General features: G+C 39.8%; 1 protein-coding gene across 1 annotated transcript in view; it reads right to left on the minus strand.

The window, feature by feature from the left end:
* The window catches only part of KCNMB2 (potassium calcium-activated channel subfamily M regulatory beta subunit 2), a 272,748-nt gene that overhangs the window by 4,869 nt on the left and 242,299 nt on the right, over nucleotides 1–25,580 (minus strand). Inside the window, exons 3-4 of the mRNA XM_003794284.2 lie at nucleotides 13,730–13,900; nucleotides 10,691–10,886 (exon numbers count right to left, since the gene is read on the minus strand). Coding sequence (XP_003794332.1) covers nucleotides 10,691–10,886; nucleotides 13,730–13,900 — 367 coding nt within the window. The remainder of the gene's footprint in view (nucleotides 1–10,690; nucleotides 10,887–13,729; nucleotides 13,901–25,580) is intronic.

Raw genomic sequence — 25,580 nt, forward strand, 5'->3', positions numbered from 1 at the left:
TTTTTTTTTTTTTTTCAGAATCAATTTCTTTATCTCTATAATGGGGTTAACAGAGCCTTCCTGGCAGGGTTTCTGTGAGGATTAGATGATGAATTTGCATAAAGTCTCAGTAAATGTTCATCAACACGTTTTTCTGTTGTACTGTCACATTCGCCCACTTAATCTTCTAAACTCTTTGATCCATTATCACATACTAAACTATGAAATCTCAGGAAGGGCAAAATTACTCACTAACTCACTGTGTAGTTTCTACAGGGACGGTCCTGTTGGATGCATCTTTTCCTCATGTCCTTAGCCTTTCTGTCCTGTGAGATTTGCATTTTGCTGAATTTTACACTAGGACTCCAGGTGTCTGTTTCTGTAGCTCAAACTACAGCCATGTGCCTGGTTCTGAAGCAGAATTTGGAGTGAAAATTCAGTTATCTTATGCTTTTATTGTGTGGGGGGAAAATTTCATGTGATAGGTTTAGCATGCACAGAATGCATTGCAACAAGTGACACTTTACTGAGGTCTACACTTAGTTGGAAAAATGTAATGTAGATTGAAAAGATAAAGATCCCAGCACTTACAGATAATTCTTTTTTGTTCGTTTGTTTAGTGGGAGGCATGGGATAGGGATGATTTAGCTTTTTAGATTTTGTATGATACATAACTCAAAGGAACACACAAGGAATAGTTTTAACAACACTCTTAGGTAGTGATCACAATATGTCGATATTTTTTACAATGGCTATAGGTCATTCTCTCTCTTTCATGTCTTAACTTATGAATATATAAACCTACCAAGCCTCTGAGGCAGCCATTCAGGGCAAGATTTAGATTCTTATCTCTTTTCTTAATTCTGGGTTAATAAACCTTATAGCTTTTCCCAATTCTTTAATTCTTGAAGGAAAGAAACTTCTCTTTAGACCCACAGAGATGGCCTTTTCTCTCCCAGCTGAAGAAACCTGGGTTCTGTCAACATCCTCTGACCATCTTTCCCTTACATGGACAATGAAGGTCCAGAAATTACATCTTCTTTCTAATTCTTTGGGAATTCACTGGAGGTTTTCTTTTCTTAGCCTTACTTCCAAAATCTTTTACAACAGAGTTATTTTCATTCTCATGATGGACAGAAGTTTTGAGAAACTACTTGTTGGGCTTTTTTTAGACATGCTTGCAAAGGCATGTGTGAAGCACAGAGTGACAGCCTTCATCCTAAAAATAAACGACATGGGCAGGGAGGGGCAGCAGGAGGAAGTCTGGCTGAATAACTCACTGCCATCCTCTTTTTCCCCGGGATGCACGGAAGGAAGCTATGAATTTCTCAGGATTACCTCAAGGGAAGGGTTTGTTCTTTAGCTGCTCCTTTATAAAAAGGGGAAATGTCTTATGTCAGAAAGAGGTTAGAGGTTTAATGAAAAACAACCAATATTTATTGCCTCCAGTATGCCAGGTAGCACCTTAGATATAGGTGTGAAAACCGTAAACAATGTAAGATGGACACAGAGAAACAGAAAGAGAATACAAAACAAGGGTGGGTGATAAAAGGGGATAGAAATGTGGTTACAATGGCTTTCAGTAAAGACAGCCCCACCACACAGGTGGGCCATAAATCTGCTGCAGGAACCCTTCAGTAGCTAGGGCTTCCTACTCCGCAGTGTCCATGAGCTAAAAAGACAAGCAAACACCACCGCTCATGTGAAACGTACGTATTCTTGGTTCCAAAGCCAGATGGAACATTCTCTAGGGTTCTTAAACAATAAATACTTGTTAAACATATACGATGTGCCAGATTTTGTGTTCTGTGATAGAGAATAAGACATAAATCTCATGTTCAAAGAATGTAGAGAGCTGGGTGGCACCTGTGGCTCAAAGGAGCAGGGTGCCAGCCTTATATACCCAGGGGTGGCGGGTTCAGGTCCAGCCTCAGGCCAAAAAAACTGAAAAAAAAAAAAAAAAAAAAAAAAGAATGTAGAGCACTCCAGCTGATAGCCTTGAATTCCTCTAGCTCATAAGTATACTTGAACTTTGGAGATTTGGGGAACATTAGTGATGGACAAAGGATTTGAGAGAGTAAACTTCATAGAACTTCATTTTTATTTTCCTCTTTTTGAGATTTACTGCTCCTTATCATCATTTAAAAAAAATAAGAATCCCAGGCCAGGCGCAGTGTCTCAGGCCTGTACTCCCAGTACTCTGGGAGGTGGAGACAGGTGAATTCCTTCAGCTCAGGAGTTCAAGACCAGCCTGAGCAAGAGCAAGACTCCTTCTCTAAAAATAGTGTGCTGGGTGCCTATAGTCCCAGCTACTTGGGAAGCTGAGGCAAGAGGATCACTTGAGCCCAAGAGTTTGAGGTTGCTGTGAGGTATAATGCCATGGCACTCTACCAAGGGTGACAGAATGAGACCCTGTTTCCAAAAAAAGAAAAAAAGAGAGAGAGAGAGAGAGAGAGAGAAATTGTGAATCCCCCAAATTTAATTTAGGCTTATTTGGTTTGCCCTTCTATTATTTGCTTGATTTTAGCAAGTGGACTGTTTGAAGCATTTAGTAGAGGAAAAGGAAAGCGGAGTCCACACTCTGCCTGCATGACCATTTCTCTCAGTATGGAGACAAGGGTCCCTCAGAGGGAGAGAGGGGTTTTCCTTCCTGCACTTGCCCAGTGTGCTCACATCTCTCAGACATTTCCATTGGATTTGGAGCAGAGAAGAAACTTTCAAGACCTAGGAAACCACTCAGGAAACAGGAGCCTCCTGGAGCCGTGGGACTCATCAAACCCAGAGTAGCTTAAAGCACGGAGCCGTGAGGTGTCTAATATGTCGGGTTAGTCCTGGCGTGAGTCTGGTGGTTTGATCTGGAGTCCGCCCCACGGTTCCCGTTCTCAGCATTTGGACGGGAAGAGCCTCCTCTCCCTCTTTCCTTCTACATGCTCAGTGGGAGCTCCTTTCTGGCACATTCTTCCTTTCACTTCTGCACCAAGTTGCCCTCAGCTGTCCCAGAATTCAGTTTTGGTTGGGAGTGACTCAACTTTGCCAGCCACAAAAGCATTTCTGAGTCTGTGGTCCATTAGATGTTCAGCAAATGTCTAATGTTAATAAATATCTCCAAATTAAAACTACTAATTATGAGTATGTCTTGATCACCCCCACCTTAAAAAAAAAAAACAAAAAACCTTTCAGGGTGAATTTTTATCTGCTTACTATCCACCCTTTGTGAGCTGGAGCTGACCGTACAACCCTGACCTTCCCTGTGGGTCACACACAATCCTGTCCTTTGCTCGTGGGCTTTTACTCCATGAATTGATGTGTATTCTCACCTGTTCACCAAAATATGCCCTCAGAAGGATAAATATTTCATAGAATTTAGAATTTTCCAAACTCTTGTCTTTAATCTTTCAAGAGGATGCTCTAATTTCTTTTTCAAAAGATAGCACGATGAAGGAAAGAGATTTAGATTTTAATTCAGAACTAACTAGTGAGTATGTAACTTTGGTAAAATTATTTCATTTTCTGAGCTCAGAGGATAATAGTGCTACCTCACATGTGGAGTTACTGTTATAATTAAATAAGTTAGTTCATATAAAATATTTAGTACTGCGCAGTGCCTGCCACACTATAAGCCTCTGTTAACATTTGGTTATTATTAATTTAACAGCAGAGTTTTAGTTACAATTAAATGAGATGAATTGTACAAAGTTCTTAGAGAGTGCTGAGCAGGTAGTCCACAGGAGGCACTTAGCCAATGTTGGGTCCCTCGTTTCCTGTTTATATTCTCAACTTCATTTTATTTTTTTCCCTTTTACTACCAAAACTTTGCAGAGGAGCTCAACCAATGCTTACAAGCATTGCTTAGAATTCTGGGATCTCACAGCATCTAAGCTCAAAGCTAAGTAATATCCAAGCAGCGACTCTGCTACTGTCTAGAAACATTTTTAGTCGTCACAGCTGGAGAGGAGAGAGGCAGAGAGGCTGGCCATGCTGCACACTTCACAGTGGCCCAAACAGACCCATCCCACCCTTCCGGGCTGGAAGGACTATTCCACTCAAAATGTCAGGGGCCCCAAGGTCGAGAAACTGTGGTCTCAAAGAGTATACATACTCTTTTGAATTTTGGGAAACTGGAAAACTTCAGAATGGGCGACAAAATGAGGCGTGATGCTGAGTTTGAAGTTGTAAATAACTGACTCATTTATAGAACTCAACATCCAACAAAATAGCTGTCTTCCTCATGACAGTTATATTAAAATACCATATGTGATATTATAAAATATATATTTGGTCTTTGTCCTGTTTCCCAGTACTTGTCTTTTTGTATGCTAATGAGCTGAGATCTGGATGCTTCAAGGATGGAGGCAGGTACCTGGCAATACCAGGAGAAGGTGGAAGGTCGGGGCTTTCAACCCCAACCCCAGTCTCCAGGAGGAAGGAGGAGCTAAACTCTGATTGACAGCCAGTGGCAAAGATGTAATCAATTGTGCCCGTGTAAGGAAGCGTCCATAAAACCCCCAAATGCCTGGGCCTTGGGAGTCCCCAGGCAGCTGACCTGGAGGGGTCCTGGAGGGTGGTGAGTGGGCAGAGGGCGTGAAAGCTCTGCACCTTCTCTGAACCTCGGCCCGTGCATTCTTCATCTGTATTCTTTGTCATGTTCTTTAGAATCAACAGGTCAATGTAACTAACGTGTTTCCCCGAGTTCTGTGAGCTACTCTAGTGGATTCTTTGAGCCCAAGAAGGGGGTTCACGGGATCCCCGGTTTGTAGCTGGTTGGTCAGAAGCACAAGCAAAACAACCTGGCTTGTGCCTGGAATCTGAAGTGCTGGGGGCAGCCTGGTGGGACCGAGCCCTCCACCTGTGGGTGGGGTCAGACATGGTTTCCAGGCAGTGTGAGGAGGGGAGTTAGAGGCCTTGGCTGCTGCCTGTGCAGAGATCCTGCTGGCCTGAGGTGTGGGGAAGATCCGTCACGGGTCTGGGGTTGGAAGTGTGTGGTGAAGCACGGGAAAGGAAGCCGACGCATTTTTCTACACCATCAGGCCATGTACATGGCACAACGCACCACATAACCGAAAAACAGGTAGTTTCCTGTTTCTCACCAAACTACATTTTGAATCTATCCTCAAATCAAATGGACATGTTTGGGGAATTCCTGGTGAATAAAAGTGGTTTTAAGCTCTTGAAGGAGATCAGCATTGAGAAATTCACTAACAACCACAGTGAATTAATACTAGGGGTCTGTGACGCTCGGACAGCCTGTGGCCTTGAGAGGAGGGGACCTGGGCCTGCTGGCAACTCCCGGAGACTACCTTCCACTCGGGGACTATCATAGCAGCTTCAGTCCTAACACTGACAAGATGTTGAGCACTGGCTTAGAGAAAAAAAAAAAAAACTATATGAGAAAGCATGAAAGTATGAAGATTGAAAATAAAATCCTGTTGAATGCACTTCCCTTAAGATGCAGACACCTGAATTGATATTCTTCTGCCTCCTGTTGTCTCAGATCAAATGTCATCAGCAGTGTCTGATGCATCTCAATAAAACCATGCCCATTTCTTGCTAACTGTGAGGGAGACCATTATTTTTGATCAGCTTGGCAGGGTGGGGGGGGGAATAGAAAGCAAAGGTTGACACAAAGAATATTTTAATTTATTTTTTGCTAAGAATGTGTTAAATATTTCTTATATTGCACAAAGAGGGTTTAATGCCTTTTTGACCTGGAGATGGTTGTGTATTTTCAGTATGTATAGTGCAGATCAGAAGCAGAGGCTAGCTACCCAGCAAGTAAAGAGTGACTGAACTGGGAAAGTGAGCTGAGTGTTTGGTGCTTTTCCCCAGGGAAGCATTTGCTCTGTGTGGAAGGGAGATCTGAGCCCAGGAGGCTGTGTGGCAGTTCAGACAGCTATGGGTGGAAATGATTTCTGAGGCTGTCGGGTGGGGGCTTGATGACCTTCCTGTTCACTTTGTGTTGTGCCTCTGAAAAGCTGTGTCATTAGAGCAGTAGTCAACCTGAGACAGACAGGTCCTCACAGGGGCCACAGTCAGATTTGCATATCTCAATGTATGAAGTCAGAAGGAGGTGATCCTGAATGCTAGTGCCCTGAGGGCCTGGCAGAAACAAATGGAAATAATTTTTGGAAAACATGACATCATCCTAGTCTTAAAGTTATTTTTATAAATAATTTTGCAGATGTAATTTCTGGAACCTAATAAAAATTTCTAGATATTACAAGATAACATGGAAACAAACAAGAGAAGACAAAAATAGAAAAGGAACATAAGGGCTTCAGATACTGAAGGCATCAAAACAGATTTTATTATTTCTACCTTGCATCTTGCATTGAAGGATTTAGAAGACAAGAATTAGAACATTGCAGGAAACGGGAAATGACAAAACAAGACCCAACTGAATATTCTAGAAGTAGAAATATAGTAAAAGAACTTGTGAACTCATGGATGGGTTTAATAGAAGATTTTTTGGAGCTGAGGAAAGAACTGCTGAATTAGAAGACAGGTAAATATTCAGAAAAAGCAAACAGAGATAAAATGAGGGAAAATACAAAAGGGGACACAATGAAAAGCCTAGTGTATGGCCAACTAGAATCCCAGAAAGAGAAGAGGGAGAGAATGAACACAGAATCAGGGTTGATGAGTTAATGGCAGAACTTTTTAAAATTGACAAGGATTATTAATGAATAAGGAAAGAAACTCTGGATGTGTTGAGCAGACTAAATAAAAATAACTGCACACTTTAGCACATGAGAGTTAAACTGTAGAAAACCCAAAGAAAAGCATCTTTATTTATTTATTTATTTTAGAAAATAATCTTTAAAATCAAAGAAGGTGCAATTACACTGAGGGCAGATTTCTGAACAGTCGGAGCACTCACCGGAAGACAAGGGAAACAAAGTAATAGCTAATTTAGAATTTTGCACTCATTGAATGTATCCTTCAAGAATGAAAATGAAATAAAACTATTTCAGAGAAATGAAAACTGAGAAAATTCTTCAAAGACATTGTGCTAAAATGAATACTAATAAAGGGTGTTCTACAGGCAATAGAAAATTATTCCCAGGTAAAAGAACAGAGATAAAGGAGTAAATAATAATAAAAGTGGAAAAATATGAAGACTCATGTAAATTAGTATTTACTATTTACAATAAAAATAATGTCTATAAAAGAATCATATCTATAAAAGCTCAATTATATGAAGAATAAAAATGACAGCATATAAACAGAAAAGAATAAGTGGAGTCAAAATGTGTAAATGTCCTTAGTTAGTCAAGACTGCAAGTTGTAATCTTGTAGGCTAAAAACTAAAAGAGCAGGAACAGAAGAGATAACTTCTGAGAAAATAAGGGGGGAATTGCATTGTAAAATAATTAAAAGAGGAAAAAGTCTTTTCAAAAACGGACAGTAGTGAATACTGTCCAGATGAAAAAACCAAAGCAAAGAAACCCTGAAACTTAACCCCTACATAAAAATCAATTCCAGGCAGATTGTGCTCTCTATGTGAAAGGAATGACAATAACAATAATTGCTTTATGACCTTGGGGTAGGGAAAGACTTTTTAAACAGAACAGCAAAAGCACCAACCAAAAGGAAAAGACTGACAAAATTTGGCTGCATAGAAATTAGAAATTGCTTTTATTAAAAGACATCCCTCAGAGAGTGAAAAGGCCAGATAATAGGAGAGAAGATGTTTGCAACACATATAGCCCACAAAGGTTTGTGTTTAAAGAATCCTATGATGAATACAAAGAAGAAATAATTCAATAGAAAGTGGTCAAGGGACTTGAATAGACATCGCACAAAAGAAGACGTCCAAATGGCCAGATAAAGAAAGGAAAAGGCATTTGATGACATTAGTTATCAGAACCGCCAGGAGCTATCACACCACAATAGCTAAAATTAAAATTACATTAATAGATGTCACCAAGTGTTGGTGAAAATTTGAGCAAGAAGAGTTCTCACATCCATAGGTTTGATGAGACTGTTTTTAGGTATAGGCACTTTGGCAAATTACTTGACAGTAAACTTCAAGATGTGACTACCCTGTAATCTAGATATTCCCAGGCTTCTACTTGACAGCTGTGTGTTCTATGATCTGGGAATGATCATAGTGGAATTATTTGTAATAGTTCCAAACTGTAGACAACTCAAAATATGCATCAGCAGTAAAACGAACAAGGTGGCATATTCATACAATGAAATATAATCCAGTAATGCAAATGAATGAGCTACAAGCAAATGGAATGAGTCTGACAAACACAATGTGTGAAGGATGCCAGATAGAAAGGAAAATATTCTGTTTGATTCTGTTTCTACTAAGGTGACCAGACTTCCCGCTTTTGGTGGGATAGTCCTGATTTTTAACAATTTGTCCTGCATCCCATGGCGTTTTAAAAAAGTCCTGATTTTTTGAAAGAATGCACGACAAGCTAGGGAATGGCAGGAGACGGGGAAGGGAATATACAGTTTTCGGCTGCCATGTGGCTATTTCACCAGGATATGAGTTTTATATTATTTTTCTTAATTTTATAATGTTAAACTTTAATAATAACAAATAATTGTTGAGAACTGATTATCGAGAACTGCTTATCAAAGTTCACATTGTTGATCAGTTGTTAGAATTTGACGAGAAATATGCCAAAGAATAAAATACTATACATAATTTTTTAATGTATTATATTTGTAAATTGTACTCATGTTGAAATTAAAAAATATATATTACAATACTATTTTTGCATTCTATGAAAATTTGTGTTGCTCCATATAGACCAAATTTTTAATTAAGAACCACCTCCCCACCCCTTCCACCCTCCCATCCCCCCACCCCCCTAGTCAATGGTGTCCCGCTTTACCAATGTTAAAATCTGGTCACCTTAGTTTATATGATGTTTAAAAATGAGGCAAAACTAAAATACAAGGCTCCAGGATATATGCTTAGGTAATAAAACTACAAAGAAAAATAAGGAAGTAATTGCCACAGTAAGTCAGGACAGTGGTTATCTTCGGCGGGGTTGGGGCAGAGCCTACAGTTACTGGAGGGGGTGTGAAGGGTGTTTGGGGGTGCAGGAAATGCTTTCTTTCTTTACCCTTGTGGTGGCTACATGAGAGGATCTCTTTGTAAATACTTCTGCTGCCCTTTTTCATTTCACGCAGTTTCTGTATGTGTGTTGGAATTTATATTTAAAAAGCAGGTGGTGAGGCAAATAAAGCAAAAGATGACCTGCTTCCATGCTGAGGGAGCCAAGCTACTGGCCCTGAATACATAACTGGAACCTTTATTGGTAACCTCACTCCCTGTTTATAACATAAATAATGCATTCACAGGGTGTAGTGATAAGATGTCAAAACGAGGAAATGGAAATATGTTCCCGTTTTTGATGCCTATTCAAGTTGGCCACTTTCCAATTTCTTGGGGCTTTGAGAGTTTTATAGGCATTCATCAGTACAGGTCAGCTTTGATTTAAAAATCTGACTTGAGGGAAGATCTTGAAAGACAAACACTTTGTGAGAGAGCCGAGCTCTCTACACGTGTATCCACAGCACAGGATTGTGACTGGTATTGTCTGTGGCTACTACAAGCGAAAGAGAATCAGAGCAAACGTTTTCAAACAACATTCTCTGAAATATTCATTATGTTGAGTGCTCAGAGATCTCTAAAAGAACTGTTTTAAGTTATTGTAACCAAAACATGGGGTGGATTTCCCTGCTTTGTGTCAATGTATCAGAAACAAATACTACTCGTTCTTATGTTCTAGTATTAAAACTATAAGCTACTGCACTTTGAAAAATAACTGTAAGTTATATCATAAGCACTGATAATTGTAATGAAAAGAGTATTTTTTACAAGAGAAATGACAGTTCTTGCGGGTTGTGTCCTGGTAATGAGCCAAGTGCCCTATTAAAGAATGGCAGCAGGTTGTCTTGGCATATTAGAGAATTCTGGACATTTACATTTTTACATAAACCCCAAACTCAATATATTTAACTTAAAGTTGATAATGGAAGGTTGGTTTTGCTGACACTTTACTGGTCATCCCAGATCATACAAATGTAAATTTTATCTGAGACTTTAATCCAACACACATTTGTTGAGCATCCACCACATGTACTTGAATGGAGCAGTGTTGGCAATTTCACCCTCCTGGTACATAACATCTATGAAGAAAGATACACAAGCACACACTGTGACCACAGGTTGATGGTGTCCACCAGGCTGGGTTCTGTGCTTTGTTTAACACTTTACATACCCAGTTTCCATCTTTACAATGACCTTGCAAGGTGACTACCTATTATTGTCTTTTTAGAGAAAAGGCAGCTGAGGCTTAGAAAGGTTAAGTGACATCCTCAAGGTCACAGAACTAAGTGACAATGACCATGAAAAAGCAGAATGGTTTTATCCCATGGCTCCCAGGTACATGACAAATATCTGGTTTTAGGCTTGTATAGCTCTCACTAAGCTCAGAGGGACTCAATCCATTTGTATATAATTAAATAACATCAAGGCTAAATCTGAACCACCACAATATGGGAGAATGATTTGTTCACAACTTGCATGGAAAATAAAATTTCCTGGGCAGGAAATCAAATAGCAAGTTTTGTAAATGAAAGAGTAGGGCTTGCTTCTGGTGGTATTTTCCTTTGACATGTTGGCAAAGGGGAACTTCAGAGAGAGATCACCTGGGTGACAGGAATGCAGGGGCCAAACTCTTACCTTTTGATTGATTTTCATTGTCTCCTCAGTGTGGTAGAGGAGGAGCTTTTCCCCAGAAGAAGTCAGGTTAACATACACCTGGAGGCAGGGGTACTGGGAGAGTTTCCAGCAGTCTGGACCACAGCTGAAGGAACAGTTGAATGTCTCTGTGATGGATGCATTCAGCAAGGTGCACTGAGACTCTTCTGTCCACACGCTACAGAGGAGGGGTGGGAGTAAACACAGGCCAAGAGCTGACAGTGAGGAAGGTGTGATCAGAGGGAATCATTTCGTTGCTCCTGAGTCTGAAGAGTCTTTCCCAAATCTATAATACAATCTACTGTGTAAAGTTTATTCCTTTGAATAGAGCAGCTTCAGGCAAACTACAATATGATATATAAGGTCTGATAATTAAGTTTCTGAATTCATCCTAGAAAAAGTGCTGCATACCTCATTGCTGAATATTACTATGGTCACCTGTGAAGTACTCTCCTTGGGAAGCTGTGCCCTGACACCAGCACCTTGTCTACCCTTCAAAGCAATTTTGGAACTCTTTTCCTGGAATGGCCATTGAGCTTTTATCATACAGCACACAAAAACATGCAACTCCAATAATGAACACTACTCATCAGGACAGTGCCACACAGGGACAGGAACACAGCTGTGAGACCCTGATAGACCTAGGTTATGAAATCTTACCAAATCGTCTGTATGGTGCTGCCAATATAAGTGCATGGTAACAAGATCACTAACTTAATTGTCAAACCTCATATAATGACAGCTCTGATGCTTGTTCTAAAAAAAGAGATCCCAAGTTGCTTTGAAGAGTGGACTAGGGACTAGAGTCAGTGCATAGCTTCCCAAGGAGAATGTCTCACAGGTGGCCATAGTGATATCAGCAATGAGGTTCCAGGACTTTTTCTAGAACAAGTTCACAAACTTAATTATCAGACCTCACAGACAAAATGGTGGTATGGGAGAACTTTCTCAATGACTTCCATTGGCTGTGGTATTCTCCAGTGCTTGGTCTAAGTTAACTTTTTTCCTTGTTACATTTACTAGCAAGCATAGAGCATGTATTAATATCACAACTTGCACCCACCTGGACTTCCACATTGTTACCAGTTTCTTGCCACACCCCAGCCCTTACTTCTGCTACATTTTCCTCTGTAATTTCCTCATCCCACCCCAACCCCCACCCCAGCCCAGTTTGTAGATGAAGAAGGTATAAGGGAGAAGGGGAGGGAAGATGGCAGCTGGGCGGAGGGGCTTAGGCTCCAACTTGACAGATGGAAGGACGGTGACATAGACCCTTGAGGTCTTTCTAATAAGGAATCAGAGGTAACGTGGACCTTTGATCATAGTAAGACAAATCACTTACTGCATCCCTCTCACCCTAATTGGTGCTTTATGTGAGTAGAGTTGAGTACTGTGTGTTGAGTACTAACTCCTTTCATAGGTGAGTGAACTGAGAAATCTGGCTAGTAAGTGATGGGAACTGTGATCCCACCTAATGCTGCCTTTCTCTGAGGCCTGAGCTCATTCTGCTGTGCTATGCTGCCTCTCCAGGAACAAAATGGAAGAGAAACTCTTCTAAGCAGAGCAACGGGTGAATAGGGTGCCCTGGCACTGCTCAGCTGGGAAGCTTCCAGCTGCTCATTGGTCAACTTTTCATTTTAAAATACTTTTAATTTTATGATCAAGGTTAACCTTTGTGATTAGGAAATAATGCACTAGTAATTCATGGTTTGCTTCTGGGTGGAAGCTGATTCTCACCGGGATGGGAAAACAGCATGTTTTCTGTGTGGGCCAATGTCTTTTTGTTTGTCCTACATCGACAGCTCCCCGCCCCTTTGCACTTGTGACATTTTATTCCAGAGGCAGGATCCTAGACCTGACCCCCTCTGGTTTGGCAAATTGTATTTTCCTGGAACATGGATGGTCAGATTTTGCTTATATAATGAGGGGAAAAGCCTTACATGGTTCTAAGCAGGAGTAAGGGTCTGAAAACAGGTTTGGAATCAGGGAGAACTTGGGGCTTGAGGCATCAGCACGTCGGCGAGAGTGAGCACAGCTGAAGACCACTGGGAGACAGAGCAGGGCAGCCAGCAGTGTGAAAGATGATGCTTTAATTTCAGCAAATTGCTGTCTTTCAGCCAGATTTTTCTTCTAAAATGAAAGTATTAATTTAGATGGAAAAACAAGTGCCACAAAGCAGTCTGATTTGCTTTTGGATTGAAACTGCATTTCTTTCTTTTTTTTAATCTGAAAGGGTCTTTTTTCCTTAAGCTGAGCCGCTGTGTGACTCTTCCCCCCATTAGCTGCAGCAGAGCTGGGCTTGCGCGTGTTTAATGTGCTCAGCTTACAGACAACAGTCAGCTGGAGGTGCTGGAGATGGGACTTACCACATGGCTTCCTGGGGGTGGGGGGAGGGGGCAGGGCACTGCTAGCTCTCTGCTGTGTATATTTGCCTTCCTATCTATCTAGTAAACCTAAATTAAATATTAAAGTGAAAAGGATTCAAATCTGTGATTTTAAAATGTTGATGCCATGTCTTTCAGCCCAGACCACATATTAGAGTAACCCAGGGAACTTCAACAGAGACTTCAGAGCAACTAAATCTGACCTTGGTGGAGGGTGATGGTGGGGTGGGGTGGAGAGGAAGGGGAGGGTGGAGAATGGGCAGAGGTGTGAAGTGGCAGGAATAGGGCTTCTGGAATTAATGGGACATAGGTCTGAACCCCAGCTCTGCCACATGTGTGAGCTCTGACACTGGGCAAATGGCCCTGGTTTTGCCACTTTTATGATGAGTGTATTCCTACTGACCTCAGAGTGGTAGTGAGGGTTACACAGGCAATGCATGATTGTCCCTGGTGTGTAGTAGGCAGGTTATACATAGAGCAATATTTACCGTTATTCTTAGATAACACTATTGAACATTATTATATGCCAGACACTTCTCAAAGTTCCTATCAGAAGAGCAGGCAACCTTAGGGTTGATTAAATGAAGGGGTAGGAGGGAGAGGAGGGGAGAGTGTTGGCGTCCCACCCGGGCGTCACCTCTGCATGTAGGACCGAAGGAGTGTGATGCCCAGCAGGAAGTACATCATGATGGAGCACGCCATCATGGCCAGCCCCAGGAGGATGGCCCGGTCTTCTCCGGCCTTCAGCGCTGTGACTGTTTTCCTTTTGTCCAAGAGGTCGTGGTCCCTGATTTTTTGGTAAATATTTCTGAGGGAGAAAATGATACAGTCTTACATAAAGTTCAGAGTTAACCAGCCGGCCCGTAGAGAGTAGGTCAGTCTTTGCCATGACTTCCTAGGGCAGAGAGGCCTACAGGAGGCCCCCAAACCTGCCTGAGCACGATAGGGCCCCAGTGTGTTCGCACTGCCTCTCACCACACTCAGCTGCACCTACCGGCACGCATAGGCACGTGACTCATGCGTGGGCGCCAACCCTGAGCACAAACAAGTCCCCTTTGTTTCCCTTGGGGGTCCACATCTGGCTGTAAATTAATTTTCCTTCTCTCCAATTCTAAAGAAAGAAAAAAATCCCCTCAACCCTCAGAATAATGCTTTGGCAAAGATGATCGTCCCTGGGCTTTTTATGCTTTCTGGATATCTAATGGAGCACTGATTAGGGTGAATGGCAGCACACATCAGGTATCTGTCACATGAGTCCCTCAGTAGAGACAGAGGGCAGTTGTTTTGGTTAACATTTTTCTCAAGCTTAGGGATGCCTGAGATCTATCAGCAATGTTAAGATGCGGAGTGGTGACGCAACCTTCTTTTCTTGCACGTGTGAACACTTGTGAGTCAGATATGTATCAGTCACATCAAGGCCAGACCCCATAGCTTTGGACTGTTTTCTGTTTTAGAGCAGCAACACAAGGTAAGAAAGAGCACAAGACTGGACCCCACTGTCTCCCGAGCTCAGCCCTGACTTTCCTGCTTACTTGCCTGACCCCTCATTTCCCGAGAAGTGAGAATAATGTTTAAGTCATCCAGGAGAATGACTGTCAGAGTCATAAATTCATTCAGAAGTGGGGTACAGAGCTGAGGCTCAGTGACCCAAGTGTGAGAACACACAGAAATTGCTCCTAGCCTGCAAGGGATTTCTAAACAACAGCATGGTGAGAAAATAGTGTGTAAAGCTTAGGAATGGAGGACTGGAGGGAAAGAAGAGAAAATGAAAGGAGGTCTGAAGGGAAAGAGGAGAAAACGCCGGGGTGCCAGTGCTTGGGAGGTGTCTGAGAAACAGCAGTAGGAAGGCCGTGGTCAGGCTGGTGACCAGGACATGCTTGGGTCTCTGTTTCTATTCCATGGAGGGGCCCTTTGCATGGTAGGGAAGTGGGAGTGGAGAAGTCGCTGCCCTCAGGGCCTGGACACAGAGGAGGACAAATAGCTGAAAATGGAAAAAGAAATGCTTAAGTGATTTTTTTTTAGCTTTAGGCAAAAAGCCAATACACACAAGAATAACTTCAGATTTTCCGTTAATATTTTTATCACTAATCACCCTTGTTGCTGGGGAAAGGAACCAGAGCAGAATCCAGTGTGGAACTTTACAGGGGCGGGGAAGAGATGCCTGTTTGTACAATTGTGTGCTTATTCAATGTTATATTTAGCTTCACCCTCCAGGATGGCCTGAGTGGTGTTTGTGGCTGGTGTCTATTCTGGCTGGCTGGTCTATTCCGGGCTGGATGTTTAGTATTTTGATTCCCTATAGAGGTGTGAGAATGTGTAGGTTCTTAATGTATTTCCATAAGGTTTTGGAGCAGAGTACTTAATCTAGGTATCAGCATGCAAGATTAACCAAGTAGTTTATTATCATTATTATTTTAAAGTGCTCTTCAAGGGGTGTTTTGTGTAAATCTTACTCTTTTTTTGAGGAATGGCTCATTGTCTAGTGACAGAGTCAGAGCTAAATAAAGGCCTTTGTTCATCGTCTTTTCATGCTGGTCCCTCCTGGCTTCTTCCCCTCATTGCTCTCCTGACTGCTCATTGTCATTACCAGAGGCCCAGAAAGCCAGATCTCTCCTTACTCTTCAGCTTCGGAGCCAAGTGCCCCGGGATTAGCTGGCCTGCCCTGCTTTTGGCTTCCACAGACTGGCAATCACTCATACGCTAAATTTCCTTGTTCTTTTTTGAGTTTTTCTTTGGAAAATGTAGGATTTACATCAAAGCTCTTTAAACTTGACCCTTTATGAGCTTGAATTAAAAACAAAAACATTGCCTGTTAGTAGCTAAAGCCAGTGGGCAGGAAAACTTCTGAAGCCCGAGGTGACAGGCTGAGTCTGAGTGGCTTCAAAGACGTGCTGTAAAGTAATAATTGGATGTTAGTTCACTAACATTATTTATCAACACATACTTAATACTGATGACCTCCACTGACATCTGCATTTCCTGCAGGTGGAAGCCAGAGAGGAGGATGCAATAGTCTCCCAATCCCAGAGAATGAGGCTGTCACGCAGCATCACTTAGGTCAGCCTATCCCCACAAAAGAGATGGAGGGTAATCAGTCAGTTATGTTACCAGAACAAGAAACATACAAAAATGATTCAAAGGGGTGATTCAAAAACAAATCACAATTCCAAAGTGGTTCCCAAATGTTCTTTGTAAGCTCTGCTGTGTGTGTGTGTGTGTGTGTGGTTGAAATGACTGGTTTCCACATAGCCCAAAAGCATCTGGGAAGTCAGGAGACTGCCCAGCAAAATGAAGTGGGCATATACCCCTGGGATTCATTCATGAATGATTGTTGAATTAATGGGTAAATGAAGAAATAAATAAATAATTTGGAAGAACAAGGAGTCCAGTTTAGGTCCATAAACTTATACTGAGTGCTCGTAACCTTTTCTTACTGAGGATATGGCCCCTGTCCAATGGGAAGACAGACACAGAAATAGTTATCAGCATAGGGTAGTAAATTTAATGATGGAGATATTCAGAGAGCGTTATGAGGATACAGAAGAGGGGCAAATTTCCCAGCTTTAGGGAGCAGGACAGAGAACCTGGGTTGAGGTTAGGGAAGGCTTCCTGGAGGAGTGCTACCTTAAACAAACCTTTGAGGTTGAATCAGAGCCAACCAAATAACACAACAAGTCAAGGGTATTTCAGACAGAAGGGCTCACATGAGCAAGTGATGGAGACTTGCAATTGGATGATGAGCATCGGAAACCACCATGCTTTATAGCACTGGGGTGAGTATGGGAGGGGATATGTGCAGTCTTTTTTGTTTGTTTATTTGTTTTGATATGTGCAGTCTTTACTACATATATGGGGAAAATTCTGCCCAAATGCTTTTGGGGAATGGAACTTATTGAGATAAATACCTTATAAAAGAAAGATTGATCAATAATTGCCATTTTTACACCAAACAGTAGTCAAAAAAGAATAATTTTATTTCAGACTTTATATTTGGGTAGTTTCTGAAAGTTTGCTATTAGGACTCAGCCTATAATTCATAAGGAAATTATCTACAAAGCTGTGTATATCCAAATATGGATGTAAAGAGTAAAAAGTGCAAGAAAATTTTTCTCCCTTACCATGACCCATTCATATTCAGAATGTCCTGGTATGTGTCTCACAGGGAAAAAAATATTTAGGTTAAGGTATAGTAAAGACCATTATGTTTATTAATTAGTCAGCATTTCTAAGTCTTCATAGAAATACAACGTGCTAAGTTTGGGGGGTCCAAAGTGAATAGGACACGGTGTCCTGGGGGAGCAGAGTGAAATATCCATCAGTACAATGCTGGGTACTGAGAACAAGCAGAGAGGTGTGTAAAAGGGAGGTGAGCCAACATGCTGAGGACCAGTTTGCCAAAGGATCAATTACTGAGTGGCTAATTCACAAAAAGCCAATTTATTGAAGGATCTGTTAACTAAATGCATAGTTTGCCCACTTTACTACACTTAAAGATTTAACAAAAACTTATTTCAGAGAGTAATGTTTTATATATAGTACGTATGAATACATTTCTCATTTGCCTATTTTAAGATTATATTTCAAAAATATGTTTAATCATAAAGTATATATTTCTTATGAATATGTTCTTTGCAGTATTTTAAAATTAGTTTTACATTTTTTAAAAGCTAAGTTTCCTAAGGAGGCTTAGTCACTTTAGAAGTATATTTTTGTGACTGCATTCATAGATATATCCTTATGAATATGGGTGTGAATATATCCTTCTGATAAATATAACAAAAATGTAGCATTTCACGTAGGAGGCTTTCAGCCTGTACGTCTTTGTTTTCTAGTTCTTTTTAGAGTCATTTACTCTTTTACTAATATTTTAGTATCATTGGAATTCTTGAGGCAAATTTCACATTGTGACAACTCTGATGAATTTGTCAACTTTATCAATTGGCCAAAATTTATTTCTTTTACTGGTTCATAAAGGTTATAGTAATTTATTTTGTATGAGTATTTTTAAGTGTTTTCAAGATTCTATGAAATTTTATTTGAACAGTTTTCTTTTTTGTCCTTGTGACATCATTTTACCAAATGGTTAATTTATCTCTGCCCTGTTCTATTATCACAACAGGAAGGATTTGGGTAAGAATGTGGGACCTTCTTCTGGGGGAGCACTGAAGAGGAGAATTAGCAAAACATACAGGCCGGATCTGGAGGGGGAACCCCAGGGTAGAGGAGAGGAGGTAAGGGCTGAGAGAGAAGGAGGGCATGGCCAGAATGGGGCAGGGAGGGCCAGAGAACAGACAGAATGGGAGACTGGAGGCAGAGGACGTACGGGGCACAGAAAGGCTGAGAGCCAGGGAGACAATAGCTACAGAGACTGAGAGACAGAGGGGGAGAGTTTGAAGGCCTCAAATCTGGGTGCCCTGCAACTGTTTTGATTCTTGTTAATCCATTTAATGGGGATTATTATAGGATTCCGTAGAGTTATAATGATTATATGTCTTTAGGTATATAGCTAAATTTCATAATTTAATCAAAATGCTTAATTGGTAAACAGATATTTTGACTTTAGGCAAATTGGCCATTAGTCTTTATCAGGCACTCCTTGAAATGAATATTCAGTGAGTCAGTGGTAGGTAAGTTGACCCAGGCTCTGATTCACAAGCATGAAGGTGCCAGTTAGGGCCCATAATGTCATTTAAATGGTAATGGTTAAGGGTTCTGTAACAGACTGAACCGAGTCTTAGATGAGCAAACAGGTGAGACGGGGACAGTATCTAGTCAGAATGTGAGAGCCCAGCGTGACTGGGCTCCAGAATCTGGCATGGGGGATGGTAAGTAGTGAGCTGGCTGGGTAGGCAGGGTCAGAGAGGAAGGATCTTGCATGTCCTCTGAAGTTAGAGGAGACATTGAAAGAATTTAAGCGAGTGTAATGATTAGATACACACTTTAGAAAGATCACTATCCAGGTGTGGTTGGTTGTTTAGAAAGTTTACATCTGGAGGCAAAGAGACTTATCCTTAAACTCTCCCAATGTTTCAGGTGTTAGTTAAAGAAGGGCTAAAGAAAGGAAGAGAGAGGGGAGATGATTTCACTACGGGTTTTAACGAGACTCTATAGTTGGAAAAACTAAAGGCAGCTCGGGTACCAGAACATGGAAAGGCAGAAGAGAAATCTGCAGAGTCCAGAAGCCGTTAGAGAGGTGATGGGGCGCCCAGTCACCCACAGAAGAAGGGAGGGTAGGAGTTAGACTGAAGGATTAAGTAGTCTGAGATTACCTGGCTGCGAGCTCTTCGGGAACTTACGCATACTGAGTACTTATGTTTGTGCCTCTCTGGCCCAGCGAGCACTGAACTACTCAAGAGTTAGAGTCAGACCACATTCATTTTTATAGCCTCAGTCTCTTGGATTTATTAGGCTTACAAAACTCGTTCTTTTTATGTGGGCTAGAAAGGGCTACAGTAAGCATAGGTTGGGAGGTAGTCAGCATTAAGAGGCTGAATGGTTAATTAAAACTAAACAAATGAAGGAACCATGGCGAGAACAGGCTCCTGCCTTCTCTCTTCCCATTAGTGCCTACAGGACTCTACCATCAACACATTTAGTATTCCTTCTAAAAAAGAAAACATCAAACTTTTGAGGCACTGAGAGCTCCGGTTTTTAGATTACAAGGAAAATTGCCCTTCTGTTAGATCCCATGAGGGTGACCCATGAGGGAATGGATTCCTGGGTACCTTCTGAGCTGAAATGAGCAGAGCTGCCATGTGTCTCTGTCCCAGGAGAACCCAACCCGTTATCTCACATGGCAGAATGGGCAAGCCCCTGACAGACACAGTCACCACTCTGCCTCTGCCCCAGAGCCTTCCCCAGTTTCCAGAGGTGCTTCTTTGCATGCATATCCCCATCTTCGATTAGTTCCAGATTTCATGGATTGTCTTTGAGCTGGTAAGTGTGTATTTTATGGTCCAATTGTATTAGTTTAATTATTGTTCTCTTTTAAATCTTTTCATGTGCACATTCCATTGACAGCAATATGTTTTTGAGCTTGGGATCAAATGACAGTCATACTTAATATGTGCATGCATGTCATCAACATGAGGGGTGTTGTCTATGAAGTTAATGTTATTATTATGACGTAGTAACCCAGGAGACTTCCTAGCAAATCTTGTACTATAGTGACCCATGAATAAGACACTAAAGGGGAGAAAAAATTGATGGAAACAAATGTAGGAATTATTTTTTAGTTTTGCCATTATAAAGCTTGTCAGATTATACACTCTCCCAGTGATATCTCTAATATTTTAATTCTTATTTTTAGCTGACTCAATAGCACAGTAAATTTGATGAAAGGCTTTAGTGCATTATATAATGGATAACAGGAAATCATGTGAATTGTTCAGATAAGTTAGAGTACCCCAGTAACCTAAAGAGCCTTTGAGAAGTATTGCCTCTGCATTCATCACATTATTTGGTTCTTGTCCAGTAATGGTAGAAATAAATGACAAAAATAACTAGAATGACATCTATGTATGGAAATAAAAATACAAAGAATCCAAAAGTTACAGAGTAAAGTATGACAAAAGTTAAGATGTATTTAGAATTGAATGATATTAAAAACTATAGAATGACTAGGGGATATAGCTAAAGTAATATATAGGTTTAAATGCTTATATTCAAAGAAAATGTAAGAAAAATATAATACATAAGAAAAAAGCCTAAAAATTAAAGAGCTAAGCATTCAAATTAGGATGTTAGATAACGGTTAACAGACTATACTAAAAAATATATAAGGAAATAAATAATCAACATAAATAGAAATAAATGAATAGAAGATAAACTATCTTCAAGGACCAGCAAATTCAAAGGCTAATTTTTTGAAGTAGACAAACCATTGACAAAACTGATTAAGAAAAAAATATAAAAGGACCAAATTAATATCAGGAATTTAAAACCACAACTGCAAATACAGTGTGGATTAGAAAGAAGATATATAAAACAACTTTATAATGAGACATTTGAAAACTTTGAACTACATAACTTACTGAAACACACAGCAAAGTTTAACAAATATATAACTTAATGAAACTCATCAGAAATAACCAGAAAACCCAGATAGTTCTAAACCACAAAAAATTGACTTGGTAATTAAAAATATTACCACAATGGAAACACCAGGCTCTGATGATGTATAGCTGAATTCTACCTATGTGATGGAAATCATTCTAGAGTACGGGAAAAGATGGAGTGCTACACAATCTATCTATGAAGTTAGCAAACTTTGATATCAAAAGCAAATCAAAACAACATAAAAAAGAAAATTACAGAGCCAATCTCACTCATGTATATAAATGCAAAAATTTTAAAAATAAGTTAAATCTAGAAATACATAAAATCAAAAATATATTATCATGTTGGGGATATCACAGGAATATAATATTGCTCATTAATTTTATATCAATGTAAATAAATAAATTATATAAATATATTAAAGGATTACAATAATATAACAATGTAATTAATGTAGAGAAAGATATTTGATAAAATTTAATATTCACTAATGATAAAACTCATCACGTTAGAAATAGATTAGAACACCCCTAATGTGATAAATGGTATACAGGAAGTGCTTTATAGTGTACTTGATACTTAATGGTGAAATCTGGAAAGAATCACCTTTATGAACAAGAACAAAACAAAGATACTCACTACCATCTATTTTATTTCATGATTTATGGATTTACTAGCTAGTATAATAGGAAGAAAAATAAATGAGCGATATATTTATGAAAAACTAAAGAAAAGAAAAGAAAGAAAGAAAGAAAAAAGCTTATTATTTACTATTAATAGAAAATTTAGCATAGTTGTTGAAACAAAAACTGATATGCAATAGTCAAATTGCCTTTCACATATCAGCAAAAACATAAAATGTAACTTAAATATCCAAAAAAGAGAGAATACTTAGGAATAAATCTAATAAACTATGTAAAGTTCTTTTTGGAGAAATTATAAAACTTTATTAGGAGACATCATGGAAGACAAATCAATAAGGAGATTAATCTTATTCATTCAGAGAAAGACTTGATGATGAGGATGTACATTCACCACTAATGAATCAATATATTCATAAAATTCTAATTAAAAATCCCAAGAGATTTTCAGGAAGTTGTAGTAGGTATGACTTGACAAGCTGATTCTAAAATCTACATGGAAATACAAGTGGCCAAGAATAGTAAATACACTTCTGATTACAAAAGAACAAGATGAGTGACTTGTCGTATGGATATCAAGGTATATTATAGGTATAACGCTAAGGTCTGTAAACTCAAGTGCGGTATCTGTCTAAGGGAGACAAAACTGACCAGTAGAACAGGATAGAGATCCAGAAATGGTTCCATGGACAAATGGAAATCCAGTATATGATGTATGTGATTTTAGATCAGTGAGGAAAGGATAAACTTTCCAATACATGGTGCTGGGAAAATTGTTATCTATGTTGCAAAAATTGGACTCCTACTTCATACTCCATGCAAATGTCAATTCCAGATGATCAAAGACTTAATTGCAGAAGGTAAAGAAACAAAATAGAGACATAGACATTTGGAACCAACTTGAAAACCAAGATGAAACCAGTCTTGTATAGCCATCTGATCTTTGGTAAACCAAACAAAAGCATACCCTGGGGAAAAGAATCCCTATTCAATAAATGGTGGTAGTGGTGGGAGAACTGGATAACCACATGTAAAAGATTGAAACTGGACCCACACCTTTCATCACTTACAAAAATTGACTCAAGATGGATATTTAAATCTAAGACATGATACAAGAAGAGGAGGGCATTGGTGTGCTCCCACTTAATGGGCAAAATGTAAAGGAGTATGGTTCACCTCAGACACAGCTACAAGAAGGACTCTACCTAACAAATGCAAATATTGTAACCTAGTTGTTTGTGCCCTCACATTAACCTGAAATTAAAAAAAAAAAAAGAATGGAGGATGAAGATAGAAACAGTGTTTTGCATAAAAGAGGGGATCAGAAAGAGGGCTAGCTTTGAATTAAAACAATGAAAAGAAGTATAATTGACTTTAACTTCTGAGCAATACATTTGGTTCCTGAATTTCTAGTAAACTTTCTCTTCCACTTAGCAGCTGTATGCATCCTTAATCTGTTGTCCTAGTGTTCTACTGTCTGAGTCCCAGAATATGCAGTATCCCAAGAAGCTGGACTCTTGTCTCAAGAGGATGTGATGTGGTGTGGAGCGGTGGATCCAGGGTGGCCTGGCCTCTGGGATCACTGCAGGAAGACAGCTGGAGAAGTTGGGTACACAGAGGCCAGATTTGCAGAATGAGAAAGCCCCAGGTGGGTGGAGTAATTACCAGCAATTTGGGACAGTGGCGCCAGACAATCTAGTCAATTTATTTCCAAATAATTTACATAAGAACCTTAATTATCTAGATTCATTATCAGCCATCATCATCTTCATTTTCACCATGATTACTGCCACCAAGAGCATCTGAAACAGAGCCACAGATCCTGCTCGAAGTCAGTTTTAAATTCTGAGTCTTATCTTACAAGAGTTTGTGAATTGTGCAGTAAAGATGAGGCCATGGTCAGGGCAGAGGCAGACAAATGAACCAACATTAGACTGAAGGTACTGACTGAGTGGCAGATGCTATTGCTTGTATTTGTTGGCTGTTTTTCATTTGTTTCCTTTAATTTATAGGCTAAAGCCATGCAGATTGGGTTCAGAAGCATTGGCACCTCAATCCCATAAATAAAGCTTGCTGAAAATGATTTCTTTGCAGTCAATATTTTAATCATTATAAATCCCATAGTTACTGAAACCATACTTTGAAAATAAAAAAAAAGTAGCAATGTAAGTTTTATAAAATCTTACTGATGCAGAATATTAAGGTAATTATTTGCTTCTTTTAATTTAGTTTTATTTTTGAGACAGCGTCTCTCTGTGACCCCAGCTGGAGGGCAGTGGTGTCATCATAGTTCACAGAAACATTAAACTTCTGGATTCAAGTCATCCTCCTGCTTCTGCTGCCCAAGTAGCTGGGACTACATACAATTGTATGCCACCATGACTGGCTAATTTTTCTATTTTTAGTGGAAACGGCTCTCACTCATGTTCAGGCTGGTCTGGAACTCCTGAGGTCAAGGGATCTTCCCACCTTGACTTCCTGGAGTCCTAGGATTACAGGTTCAAACGGCTGTGCCTGGCTTATCTACTCCTTTTAAACTCCACAAATATTGCCAATATGCCATGGTTACAAGTTCATTTTCTTCTTTGATATACAATATTAATTCTGTTTTAACACAATTGTCCTTGTGTGGGTTTGGCTGTTTCCTGCCACTCCATGTAGGCCCTGGGCTTCAGAGGAGAGAGCATAAGCTTCGGTTTAAATCCCAATTCCATCACTTATTGGTTGTTGTACTCGTGGAAGTTATTTAAAATCTCTGAGGCTCAGCCTCCTCATCTGTAAAATGGGGACATAATCTATATCTTATAAAGGGAATATTTTAAGAGAACAATCCAATTAAAATGTGCAGTATACAGTAATTGCTTCTTAAATGCTAATTTCTTTGTTCATAAAAACAGCAATATGTATTAAATTATTTAATGAGATTAAATAGAGGGCAAAAAATATATTATACTTGCTCTAATAAAGCCTTCAGAGGATTAGAAAGGCTGGCTGTGGACAGTCACAATGTTCTTGTAGGGTGACAAAACTCTGGGATTTGGGTTTGACACCTGCGTTTCAAGACCAAATCTCTGCCCTGCCACACCTTCACTGGTAGTGGCATGTTTTCTCTAAAGCAAATGAGAAAATTACATATAAAAATAGGATTTTGAAATGACACATGAAATTTTATAGTGTTATGGTAAAGATCTTGCTGCAAAATGATTCAACTTGAAAGCCAATAAATGAAAAAGCAGTGAAAACCCATATATGAATACTAGTTGCCTTCTGGGCTGTAATTTTACTTGAATATCATATAATTATTTTTTCCAAAATTAAGGTAATATATTACAAGGCATTTGAAAAGTAGAGAAGTGAAAACCGTGCTTTTCCTCACAGACATTGTAGCCTATGTATTCTGTGGCTGCAGTCACCGTGTGTATGCTATTTTTCAATTTGCCTTTTTCAGTTACTATTATGTCAAAGCATGGCAAAGGGCTAAGTGATGTATTTCCTCCAAAGATTTACCTAATAGATTTTCTGTGGTGAATATTCAAGTTGTATCTAAATTTTTGCAGTAACATGTAATCATTGCGAGGAACAACTTCGCTTTTAGCAATTTTTCAAAGGATTTTTATCTGTCAGGTAATTGAGGTTTTAAAAGGCAGAATGACAGGTGGCTCTTGTGGCTCCAGGTGTAGGTGCCAGCCCCATATACCAGAGGTGGGAGGTTCAAACCCAGCCCCTGATGGCTCGGCGCCTGTGGCTCAAGCGGCTAAGGCGCCAGCCACATACACCTAAGGTGGCGGG

This window comes from Otolemur garnettii, unplaced genomic scaffold (assembly GCF_000181295.1).
Source record: "Otolemur garnettii isolate 467f Iridium unplaced genomic scaffold, OtoGar3 scaffold00078, whole genome shotgun sequence".
NCBI lineage: Eukaryota > Metazoa > Chordata > Mammalia > Primates > Galagidae > Otolemur > Otolemur garnettii.